This window comes from Malurus melanocephalus, unplaced genomic scaffold (genome assembly GCF_030028575.1).
Source record: "Malurus melanocephalus ecotype Western Australia unplaced genomic scaffold, MMel_1.1 scaffold_13, whole genome shotgun sequence".
NCBI lineage: Eukaryota > Metazoa > Chordata > Aves > Passeriformes > Maluridae > Malurus > Malurus melanocephalus.
This window is the reverse complement of record NW_026623245.1, coordinates 3833254-3845702: the sequence shown is the minus strand read 5'-3', so window position 1 is coordinate 3845702 and position 12449 is coordinate 3833254. Positions and strand designations below refer to the sequence as shown.

The 12449-nt window shown below is 48.0% G+C and overlaps 1 protein-coding gene across 7 annotated transcripts in view; it reads right to left on the bottom strand.

The window, feature by feature from the left end:
- BMP2 (bone morphogenetic protein 2) overlaps positions 1-9440 on the bottom strand; it is a 66285-nt gene extending 56845 nt beyond the window's left edge. For 5 of the 7 annotated variants that reach the window (XM_057382707.1, XM_057382716.1, XM_057382724.1 and 2 more), the window contains exons 1-3: positions 8756-9237; positions 7608-7966; positions 5063-5300 (exon numbers count right to left, since the gene is read on the bottom strand). In XM_057382707.1, coding sequence (XP_057238690.1) covers positions 5063-5300; positions 7608-7959 — 590 coding nt within the window. In that variant the 5' untranslated portion in view covers positions 7960-7966; positions 8756-9237. Of the gene's footprint in view, positions 1-379; positions 1214-4393; positions 5301-7607; positions 7967-8755; positions 9238-9329 lie in introns of those variants that run through there. The other 2 variants (XM_057382748.1, XM_057382699.1) reach the window with 2 other exon arrangements.
- Positions 9441-12449: the final 3009 nt, after the last annotated feature.

Here is a 12449-nt window from a genome sequence, read left to right as displayed (position 1 = left end):
TCTTTCAAAATGTATTTTAATGTCTTTAGCTTTTTGTTATTATTATCAGCAGCTTAAGTCAACTGGGAATAAGATTTGTGGTTCTCCTGTATAAGATCACAGCATATCAAGTTCTCAAGTCTGCCCTACCAAAAGGGGYTGATATAAAGGAGAAACTAAACATTCCATATCCATAATTAGATAAATAATACTTCAGGCAAGATATGGCACCTTTAAAAGTGCCTTTTCAGGCTTGGATTTTACTCTGCTTGTTACTACAGAAACCATCTAGCAACCAAAATCTAACACAGACTCCACCCAAAACAGAGAAAAACAATATAGACAGAATAGGTTTTTCCTCCCCCTTTTTTTTYCCCACTTTGCCCCCCCTTCTTCCTTTTTTTTGAAAGGGTGGGTGAGTGCTAAGGAAAGGTATCTTACTGTGCAAAGGATAGGAGCATTTTGCATGCAGTTGAAACAGTAAAGCTCTGATTACAGATGGCAGCAATGAAAGCAGGAATGAGTAATGAGCAATGAGAAATGCGTAATGCGGGATGAGGATATAATTTCCACACATCGGCTAAAGAAAGGTTTACACTCTTAAGCAATAAAAACAAACCATTAAGCCAGACCTGCACTGTCAGGAAGTATAAAACAGTTCTTGAAACTCTGCAGTTACTATACAAAAGCTTTTGTTTCATAAACTTTTGTTTCCTGATCTTCATAAAACATTAACATCAAGCTGCCATATGGCAATTAGCTGCCTCCTAAAATCAATAAAAAAACTACCCCAAAAATCAACAATTTATGAACAACCATACAACAAAACAACTCAATAATTATCCTCTTATAATAGTGTAGCAAAGCAGGTCTAATATAAAGACAGTGTGGATGAACTCCTCCTGTTGAGAGTACAACAAATCATGTTCCTCTCATGTGAGACCTCACCTATCTGGCAGGGGAGCAGGGATGTAGCCACCCAAACCCTGTAGGGGCAGGGAAAGTGTTCACATCTGGCTGTGGTGAGCCCAGRGGAGCAGCCCCTGCTCGGTGGGAATGGCCAATGCTCTCGGCAGAGCTTACCTCAACTGAAGATCCTCCTCTACATGTGCTGACCTCAGAAGTCCAACTGAATTTTGCGCAAAAATTATCAAGCCACTCGACAAAGCTGCTATTGAGTCTCAAAAGGACAAGGAGACATGCTGATCACATTTGTGTTTAGAGAGATGCTTATCTGAAATGCACAAAGGGTGACATTAACTATCACAATCTCTGCCTATATACGTTATGTAAGTGCCTAGAAGCAAAATGTTTCGGAGCTATTGGGCAACAAAGGCAGTTTTGCCTTCAAAATCTTTTGTTTCTCTTTTCTCCTTGTAGACTACTATAACACTAATAAGTACTAAAAAACTAAAGTAAGTACTAGTGTGCTGTGGTGACAGCATACCCTCAGTATTTAGCAGTCATTACCAGACTTTAAAAAGTTGCCAGAAAGCCCAAACCTTTCAGAAAAGCTGTCTGATCATCAACCCTATCTAAAAGAATTCAGGAACCCAACTGATCCCTGGAACTTCYTGCTACTCATCTGTGAACGTTTGCTCTATTTCTTTAAGTCCTAAACAAAGTCTTCAGTGCAGCACTCTCATGTCTCCAACTTAGAGAGTGAGGTTATGGTTATGGATTTAAATGTACATCACAAAACCAAATCTGGAGAAATTTATTGATGTGCTGAGCTTGACACATGCGTATTTACTCCTCAAAAGCAGTATGGAACTRATGATGCTGTGGCTAACACTAAGTTACAGTAACACTTACAAGAGTGGATCTTATTAAGTTTACGATGATACTTTGGCCTTCCAATACATTTTACCAAGGATGCAATTCCTTGTCAAGCATGATGTGTGCCTGTGCAAGGAATGTGGCACCACGCCATGAACCAGCTCCTGCTCATGCATAGACAAGTGCTGTAGCCAATTTTTTGGCAACAAGATTAGCATCCATGTGTTCTCATGCCTTAGAGGAGAAAAGAAGCAGCCACCACTCCGTAAAGAGCCTCCCTCAGTCTYGTTATACATGAAGGAACTGTGAGACTTCAGCCTCACAACACCAGAGCTGAGGGTCTGGTTAGAAGTGCTGTGGGTTCTTTACTGATTTTGTAGGTTTGTGATCACACCTTTCATGTTTATCATTAATTTTTCAGCACTTTGCAGCTTTAGCAAGCTTAGGTTTCACAGTACAGCAACACAGCCATGACCTGACTGCACAATCACACACCACAAACAGCAAATCCTGGCTGAACCTCCACGGCAGCACTGACAACCTTCCCAAAGCAACAGYCACAAACTCCTCCAGCACCAGGAAAGCTGGCAACAAGCAAAAGGCAAAATCAAATCCTACACATATGATGCTTCAGCCCTAAAAACATCAGCYACCAAAATAGCACCAGTCTTTCAAATAAGCACCTGGAGATTGTCCACTCAGCCAACCCRTAGGCTATGTATCACCAGCAGGGCCAACATCAGCTACCCCTTAAAAATGAACAGAGCCAAACTGCAGAGTGGTGGATTGTTCTCTGACAGCAGTTAAAAATACTGCTGGTACAAAGAAACACTTCAGTTTTATCTCATCACAGAACTTTACAGCCCAAGGTATTTYTAAGCTCACAGAAAAAAATGGAAGCAGCCAACAGGTAATTAGTTTTTCTCTCCTGTACTTGCTGCTTTTTGTGACAAATAGCAGAAAAGAACTGTTCTACAAGGAGACCTCTAAGACATCAAGTCAGCCTTTCTAACCAACCCATCTAGTTAGTATCTTTACAGCAACCCAGATGATTCTGGTAAAAAAAAAAAAAAAAAAAAAGTTTGGGGAGGGCCAGGAGAAAGAAGACAGATTTGTTAATGAAATATCAAGCTGGTAGAGGGCCCAAATCAGAGTTTCCCATAGCTGACTTAGAGAGGTCCCTGAAGGGCCCACTCTACCCACAGCTTTAGGAAGCGTTGCCTCAGTTCATCAAATCCAAAACTGCACCCACAACAGATCTCAAGGGTATGACGATTAAACTCCTTTCCTATTTCAGCACAACTTTCACACAACAACCCCCAGGCTCTGCCTGCTCACCCCAGGACCTGCCTGCCAGACCAGGCGTGGAACACACAACAGGCACAATCAGTATCAGCTTTAATGCTGYGTTTGCCAACTGCAAATTACACTTTTGTCCCCTACATGAAGGATTTAAAAACCAATAAGATGATGCAAGCACAAGTTGTTCTTGTAATGACTGCACAAGTGAACCATTTTTTCTTACAGACTGGACTTCTCAGAAAGAAATATCAGAATTTATTATCCAAAATAGATTTAAACATTTGGGAAGGGAAAAATAAAGGTTTCAAACACAAAACCCTGGAAATGAAGAGACGCTAATCTGCCAAACAGCAAAACCATCAGCTGAGGTTAGAGAGGAGGCTGAATATGACAACAGCTGTATACGGGGCAAAAATTGCAGATTAATTTCACTGTAACACTCCACAGAAGTGAGCTCTCATCTGAGGTGAGGAAGTATGCAAGGCTTTTCCAACTGTTAAAGACAAGGGCCGGTACAAATTAGGTAAGTATTCCTCTTTAGCATTGATAATCACAAAAAAAAAAGATGACATTTTAGTTTTTATTATTTTATATTTGGCCAGGACTTTTAAAGGAAGGACTTTTAAAGGAAACATCAAACATCCACTTTTCTGTAGGTCTAGAAAGGATTCAGTCTTCCCCCACCCCCACCTCCCATAGGATTTCTATTGGCCCTTATATTCACACTGCAAATTAGTTGGGAATAGCAGTATTTATACTAGATCAGCAATGTCTGGTTCTTATCCAAATGTTCCACCTAAAGAGGATGCCAGTTCTCATGGATTGGACAGCCCACCCTGCAGCATTCCTGAGAATTGTACAATATAATCTTGAAAGTCAGCAGAGTGGATTATCCACTTTTTTCTGGACTTGAACTTGTGACCTTAACAGTAGCACAGCAGAAAGCAAATGTGCTATGCACTTTGCCATAGTAACCTTCCATGTATTCTTTTCAACTTAAATACACACAACTGAAACAGCTACAATTTTGGAAAATTATGTACAAACCCTATATTTTTTTCTTTTTTTGATTACATATAAATACAAATTAGCTATTCTTCTAAAAAGTGGTTATAATAGTAAATAAATACAAAATAAGAATCTGACCATTATACTTCATGTGCTGGGGTTAAACCCATATAAAATGTACAACTAAAATACATTTAAAATCTTTAAAGGAATATTTCTCTGATTAAAATATTTGTTTTCCCAACTTTTTTTGTAGACATAAATATATTTTCAAAATAGTTGTGTTTTTTTTTCTTTCCATTTCATTACATAAATAAAGTCTTCATTGGGAAATATTAAAGTGTCAGCTATTTTTTTTTTTTGCATTTGTCTAACATATTTGCTGTGTTAGCGGCACCCACAACCCTCCACAACCATATCTTGATAGTTCTTTAATACAACTTTTTCATTTTCATCAAGGTAGAGCATGGAAATAGCACTCAGTTCTGTCGGCACACAGCAAGCCTTGGGGATTTTGGAATTCACTGAATTGACCAAAGTCTGAACAATGGCATGGTTTGTTGAGTTTAGATGATCTGCCAGTGGAAAAGGACATTCCCCATGGCAGTAAAAGGCACTATACCCCGGCGGGGCAACAATCCAGTCATTCCACCCCACATCATTGAAGTCCACATATAACGGATGCCTTTTGCAACTGTATTTGTGGCGTTTACGCTGTTTGTGTTTCGCTTGACGCTTTTCTCTTTTATGGAGCGGGTGTCCCTTGCCATCATGCCCAAACGTCACTAACAATGGCCTGAGCTGAGACCAGCTATCTTCATCCTGATGTAAAGACCTGCTAATCCTAACGTGCCTCTTGGAGGCACTGTTCTCTTTGTCCAAGTGAACCACCTCTACCACAAACCCATGATTAGGTTGTCCATGTGCAATCCACCTCAAAACAGCTGGCGTTACATCAAAACTTTCCCATTTACTTGCATTATGATGCACCAACCTGGTGTCCAAAAGTCTTGTGACAGGGTCCTTAGAGGTGGCTGTGGCTGGCTTTATAATTTCATAAATATTAATACGGTGATGGTAGCTGCTGTTGTTCTCAAAGGCTCCGTGCACCTGTTTCCGAAAAATCTGGAGTTCAGCTGAGGTGATAGACTCCTCGTCAGGGATGGAAGTTAAATTAAAGAAGAAACGTCGTGATGTTTTCCCACTCGTTTCTGGCAGTTCTTCCAAAACTTCTAATTTGATTAAGCAGGGAAAATAAAAATTTAAAAGAAGAGAAAAAAAGGAGAAAATCAGAAACTGAGACAAGCAACCAAACCCCCTAAGATTGCCTGCTATTGGCAGCTTTCAAATGACAGCTGCCATATGTGACACATAAGACTTGAAAGACTTTCAGGCAGAAAATACTGTCTCCCTTGTTAGTTTGTTTATGCAAGCRTGTATAGCATGAAGTTAAAAATTCTTCACTCATTGTTATGCATTTGGATTGGATGCTGGTGGCCTTTGCCTTCCAGGTAGTTATCATTAGAAGCAAGTAATATGCAGCATTAATTTGGAATTCAAGGACGTGAACGAGAAAACTCAAGCACCATAACTACTGGGAATCTCTACAACTGCTGGAGGACTTTGGGTAACTGCTGCATTCCTGCTTTTTCTGAGAATACGGCTCTAACATCAATCCCTTAAACTCCATTCTGAAAAAAAAACATTAGTCTGCAATTCAGGTGACTTATAAATCTTAATAGATGGATTCCTGTATCTTCAATTAGACACTGTGAACTCAGCATCCATAATAGTACTTTATGAAGCGCACCCCAGTATTTACCCAAAAGGGCCATAAAGAACAGCAGGAAGATTCAATTGCTAAAATAGGGGTGGATGTTAAAGARCTAATGAAACAAAGTCACCTCCAAACAAGAAGTTTTTAAACCATCAAAACCAAACATTCAAGGAGTCAATAAACCTCAGGCCATTCCCACCCCTGAGTAATAACTGAATGGAGCTTCAGAGGGAGTACAATRTACCTAGGGCTGCTAAGAAGTACTTTGTTGCTACAGACTTTGAAGAAGTTAAAAGTATTTCCCAAAATAAAATTCCCTCGTATAGTTTTTAATTTTGGTGCTAAACATACTGAAGGTGAAAAAAAAGAAAATCACTTTCTAATGGGGAGGCATAACTGTTGTTAGCAATTCTTAGTTGTGTAACCATTCCCCTTTGAATCCAGTACAACTTTTTGCATAAGGTAAGGCTCAGCCTTATGGTATTTCAGGACCAGACTAGCATTTGCTAATAGGCAAATATTTTGAATGGTCACAAGACAAACTTCTGCTTTCAAGAAATCACTAATGCAGTGAGAACTCCGTGAGAAAAATAGGAGCCACAGTGATTTTCTTCCAAATCTTATAAAAATTGTAACACTGATCTTMTAACAAAAATCAGCTTTTGTTGCAATTGTATGACTACTTCAAACTGCAGATTTTTACATTTGCTAAAACCTTATCAACTTTGCCCTTTCAGCTCCTCTCTCACTCAGTGCCTTGCCCACAATCCTTGGGTTTAACGTGAATGACCCACGCACTGGCTYTTCCCCATTAATTAACAGACATTTACTTCCCATTTAGGGAAACGTGGATGAGGAGAGGTTAGATTTCACCATTCATCATCCTCACGATAAGGCTTTCCACTAAACAGCACATCCACTTCTCAGAAGCCACCTCCTTCCAGAAACTCAAAAACTAATTAATATCTTTCCTTGACAGAGCAGTCACTCTAAAAGCAGGGGGAAACTTGAGTTCTCATTACTTTTGCAGAGAGGCCKCTGCACGGCAGCACCGGAGAGCAGCAGCCAGGAGCAATTACAACCTGGGGAAACGTTTCCCATAAAARCACGTGAGCTACACGCGCCCCACCGGCTCCTCGGGCCCGGTTAATGCCACAGCCGCCAGRTCGGCTACGGGAAACGCCCCCGGCTGCTGAATGAGGGTCTGTCCCAGAGAATCGGCTGCCTCGGGGGGCTGCAGGCGAGGAGTTGTCGCAGAGCTCGAGGCCTCGCAGGTAAGAGCCAAACGCGGCCACTGGGCTTTGGCCAGTCTGGGCACCGCGAACCCAGGTGGGTTTGACTGCAGCGCTCCTCGACGGCAGCCCCAGAGGCGGTCGCGATTGATTGCCTGACTGATCTCTCATGGGAATTAGATAAGGATTAGAAACCTCCGAAGTGGCCCGGCTCAGCTGCCCATCAGGGAGCCATCCGTRCTTTCTAGCCTCGCAGGAGACCAGCGAACTGCGGGAACGCTTAACGCAGAGTCGCGCTGGTATAGCGGGAAAAGTCAATAAAACAGGAGTGCCCCGGAGGACTGAGAGTGGGGGAAAGAGAGTTGGCACAGCAAAAGCTCCTCAACAGRGTCCGTCGGGCAGCACACCCGGCCGGGACCCGAACTGCGCGAATCCCGCGGTGCCGGCGGAAGGAATCCGCCCCCCGCTCCTCCTCCGGCCCTGCCCTCCCCTCCGGTCCCGCAGCCCGCGGAGCCCCCGCCCGCCCGTACCTTCGTGGTGGAAGCTGCGGACGGTGTTGGCGCGGCTGGCCGCCCGCTCCAGCGGGAAACCCAGCGCCGCCGGCTGCCCCAGCTGCTGCCCCGCGTGCAGGCGGTAGAGGTCCAGCATGTAGGGCGGGATGACGACGTCCTTGCCGGGGCTGGGCCGCCGCTTCAACCCGAACATGTGGAGCAGGCGCAGCTCGAACTCGCTGAGCAGGTCCTCGGGGCGCTGCGCGGCCGAGGCGGCGCGGCCCGGCTCGCTGAAGCGCCGCCGACCCACCTCCGGCATGAGCCCAGCCGCGCCGCCCAGCAGCGCCTGGCAGAGCAGCAGCGCCAGGAGCGAGCGGGTCACGGCAACCATGATCAACCTGCGCGGAGGAGGAGGAGGCGATGGGAGCCAGTCAGCGCGGACACCGCGCCGGGGGAGAGGGGGGACGGGCGGGGACGGTCCGCAGGTGGGACTCRCCCCGGTGCCGGGCCATGGCCGGCGGAGCCCCCGCCGCGGACCGGCCGGCGGAGCCCCCCGAGGGGCCGCTTCAGGTGCGCGACGGCACCGAAATCCCCGTGGCAGGAGATCAAAGGGAGCGAGGCGGGACGGGGGAGCGGAGCGGGGCGCTCCGCAACAAAGGAGCGCGGAGGTGAAGGGGAGGAGGGGACACGGCCGGGGGCACCGCCGGGGCCGGGGCGCAGGTGTGTGCCTGGCCGGGCCTCCCGCCGCCACGGCCGGCACCGCTCCGCTGGCAAGGRAAGGGGCTGCTGCCCAGTAAAGCCACTCCCCGCTGCACTCCCGTCCCGACCCCCGGGCTTCCCCCCACACACCCCGCCGAGCCGAGCCGCGGGGTCTCGGGGCCGGCTCTGTTTCCCCCGCGGCGCGGCAGCGGCTTCCCTCAGCGCAGGGAAAAGCAGAACTGTTTTCCCTCGGCGGAGTGGAAGAAGGGGAAGGAGAAAAATACATATCCTGCTACGTCCTTAGCCAAACCCACAGGATGACATTCTCCCCCGTGAAACTCTGGGCTGGATTATTATAATAGTAATAATAGTTATGATTAGTGTCCCGTCCCCCCTCTCTCTTCCAGAGCTCTAGCACCTCCGCCGTGGCCCACGGAGTCATCCTGCGGAGAAGGCTTTCAGCGGATCTGGGACCGCCAGAGCTATACCTGTGTGCAGCAGCAGGGGTTGTGTCTGCAGGAGGGTGTTCTGCTCTCGGGGTGTTTTTCCCGCATCACTTGGTGTTACTCCAAACTTCGCTGCTGTTCCTCTACAGCTGCCGAGCAGAAAATAGAAGCTCCCTGAAGTGCAGTCCGCCTCGGAAACATACTTTTAGCAGCTGGTTGAGAGGAGGCAGAAGGCAAGTCCCAGCCAGGGAAAAGGCTTCTCCCTTTTAAAAGCAGCGATCGTAAAGTTGTTTCTTCTTCTTCCTCCTCCTCGCGTGTGTGTGCCTGCCCGTGAATGGGTCCCTACGTGTCTACGGAGTTAGAAGGCTCCTTTTCAAAAATGTCCTTTGCATCACGCTCATCAGACAGATGGACATTTACCGAAACTCCCGCAGMAACATCAAGATGAAGCTTGACTTGTCTCCGCTCCCTTAAAAAAGAAAGGGAAAAGGAGGGAGGAGGATAAATAAAAGATGGGGAAAAAAAAAAAAGGGGTGGGGAGCCGCCCGCCGCCGTCCCGCGTGGAGCGGCCGCGCTAGGGCACCGCGCCGGGCTCCCCACCGGCCCAGCACCGCACCATGGCCGGGGGTGGCCGCCCGCCGCCGCCGCCGGGGCTTTTTGTTGCGCGGCGATGTCACGACCCYGGAGGCTCGGGGGCCCGCGCCAATCACAGCCGCCCTGTGGGAGCGGGCTGCGGCCCCGCACGGCTTTTAAAGGAGACGCCGCCTCCCTCCCTCGCTCCTTCCCTCCCTCCYCCCTCGCCCGCTCCCTCCCTCGCTGCGGCTGCCGCCCGCGCCCGGGTCGCAGTGCTGCTGGGGCGAGGGATGGGGCGGGCGCCTGTCGCCTTAAACTGTGGTACTGGCGGCCGATCTGACGCGGAAAGACCCCCAAGCTGCCCGGTCCCGCGTCCCGTTCCGGGCGGCAGTGGCGGAGCGGGACGCGGGACCGGGCCGGGTCGAACAATGACCCATTGTACCGCCCGAGCGCTCCGCCGCCGCAAATCGGATTAGCGCCGTGCCCCGGACTGCCGGGGTGGTAAGGTGCGAAGGTCACATAAGGTACTGGGAGAATCCCGGTGCTTTAGAACTACTTAAATATATATATATGTTCTTATTTACTTTTCTCCTCCCACCAAAGCGTAGAGCCCGCTGGCCAAGCCGGGGGCGAGAGCTGAAAATCTAGGTTTTTCCCTCGCTCTTATCTCTGAAAGAGAAGCGCCCGGACTCGGGAGGAGTCTCCTCCCGCAGCGCTGCTGCGGCGCATCCGATGCGGGCTCAGCCCGTGCGGGCGGCGGAGGGGTTGAGCTRAGTGGTTTTTATTTTAAGATGTGGCTGCCCTCCAGTGGTGGAACGGCGGCGGATCGCCGGATCCCGGAACGGCAACCCCGGTGCGAACCGCCCGCCCGCGGCCCCTCGCCGCCACCCCGCACCTGCCTCGGGGCCGAGCCGCGCTCCCGGGCCCTGGCCACGCCGGTGCTCCCCGGGCTGCAGCCTCTACAGCTCGTGGCATCACCCATGAAGGAGGACAGCGCTGGTACGCGTGAAGAAGGCAGACCCTTCAGTGCCTAGTGRTTGGGCTTCCAAAACCAACTGCATCCCTCGCTCCCTTTCCTGACACTGCCAAATCTCCCGATACAACGAGTAGCTCGGGAGCAGGGCTGTGTCCTTTGCCCCGTCCCTTGTTCGYCTGCCTGCGCTCTGCAGTAGGGCCAGACCTTGCACAGGTATGCAATACCTAGCAATTTAGAGTCCTCATCAAAGCCAAAGCCATCGGCACACCATCATTACCTGGGGTCCTGGTGCCTTCCYGGCAAGGCAGGTGCTCTGTGCTCCACCTCTTCCCAATATCTCTCAGGGGCTTCATTTGCAAAAGACACGGCCAGCCTGTGACACCTCGAATTACTGCAGAGGAGGACTTAATAACAACTGAGACTGTTCCGTTACCAGCTCCTTCTTTGTGAGCGGCCTTTTCCCTCCATCTTACGGCTTTTTAGTGTAGGAAAAAACACCAATGTGAGGTAGGAATTCAGCACCTTTGGGCTGGAATAATTCCTCCTGTAGACCTTCTTCCATTGGCTTTCCTATCCCGACTCCAGCAATGGCTGTGAAATGCCCCTGCAGGATGAGTAGCTCACCCAGCGAGGTACATACCAGCATAACAAACCACCCCAGAACTGCACCAGGATAATTAAAGAGCTGCTAAAGCTCTTACATGCCAACAGCTCCCAACACTCGCTAACCTGATTTTCACTCACTGCCGTGTGGACGGTAGGAGAGGGGACACCAAGCAAGGTGAAATCSCTCAAAAGTTGAGTTATTTTCCCGTTGCATTGCAGCACAGATAATGTTTAATTTTATGACTTCCTGCAAGTCTTTAGCATGTACTGAAAGTTCGTGYAGTGTGACTTCAGGGTATGCCAATTATGTAAATCAGCACTAAAATAACAATGGCAACGTAGTTTACACATCACTGACATTAAATGAGCACTTCAACTTCTAATTGCCATTCCAGTTCAATCTTAGTGGGTCATGCCAGGAAAAAGTCATTTCTTGCCTCAACACTTACTCCCTGTGCCTGGAGCATAGGCTGTGCTGTATGCCCGGCACAGTGTTATCTCCAGCAGCTTTCTGTGTTAGGATAATGAGCCTTAGAAGGGAGAAACGTTTGTGGTTGTTCTGAAGGGCTGCATATGCTCTGATCTGAGATCAACAGGGTCCYCTAGGTTTACCCCTCACTGATTTTAAGTATAAATAGGCTCTCACAGTCTCTTTTTGGCCCTCAAACACATTTCCCTTATACTTTGTCATGTCTCAGTCTATGTTAATATGGAGATGGCGGGGTAGCAACTCTGCCATCCCATCTATTTCCATAAAGTCTCAAAACACAACACTGAAGTAGCTAGAATACCCTCCCTGAATGCACTGACACCCACACCAGAACCTCAGCCATACCCCCCTTTTCCCCATAGAAAGATTTCTCACCAAGGCAGATTTAGCTCCCTTGAGGCAGTATCCTGGAACACAAGCAATAAGACCTTCAAAGTATAATCCATGAAAGTTTAGTTGCAATGCATACCTCTGCAGCACAAAGGCTGCCTACGTTCTGCCCTTAAATATTGTGTTCAGGCCTGCACCAGCAGCACACCTGACCTCCCCAGCCATCTTTAAAATGACAGAGAGAATTAGAGACAGGTGTATTTAGGTATAATGAATACAGCACTTGGTCTGTGGAGGGCAAACATGCCTGGATGTGCCCATCCAGATTTCCAGCTTCATAAATAAGCCCTTGTCCCTGTCTCAGCCCTGGAGCTGTGCAGCAGCACATCTGAAATAAAGAAACCAAAGCTCAACTGGTACCTTTCCTGCAGCTGTAATTCTTCACAAGTTCTGTGAAACAGAGGAGTTGAGGGGGTACATCAGCTAACAATCCAGCCCCGTTGAAATAGGCTCTCACAATGTAATTGCATTTACTTCAAGATCAGACCCGTTCTTCAGCCAAAGTCCTGCCAGAGAGAAAACAACATTTACACTGAAAAGATCAGTTTTAGGAAACCTGACTGTGCATATTTGTGAATCTCCTTTGTGAAATTTCACTTTTTCCCCCAGAACTTTGTATAGTTGACTACACTGATTCATTTCTTTCTTACTTTTTCCCCCAGAACTTTGTATAGTTGACTACACTGATTCATTTCTTTCTT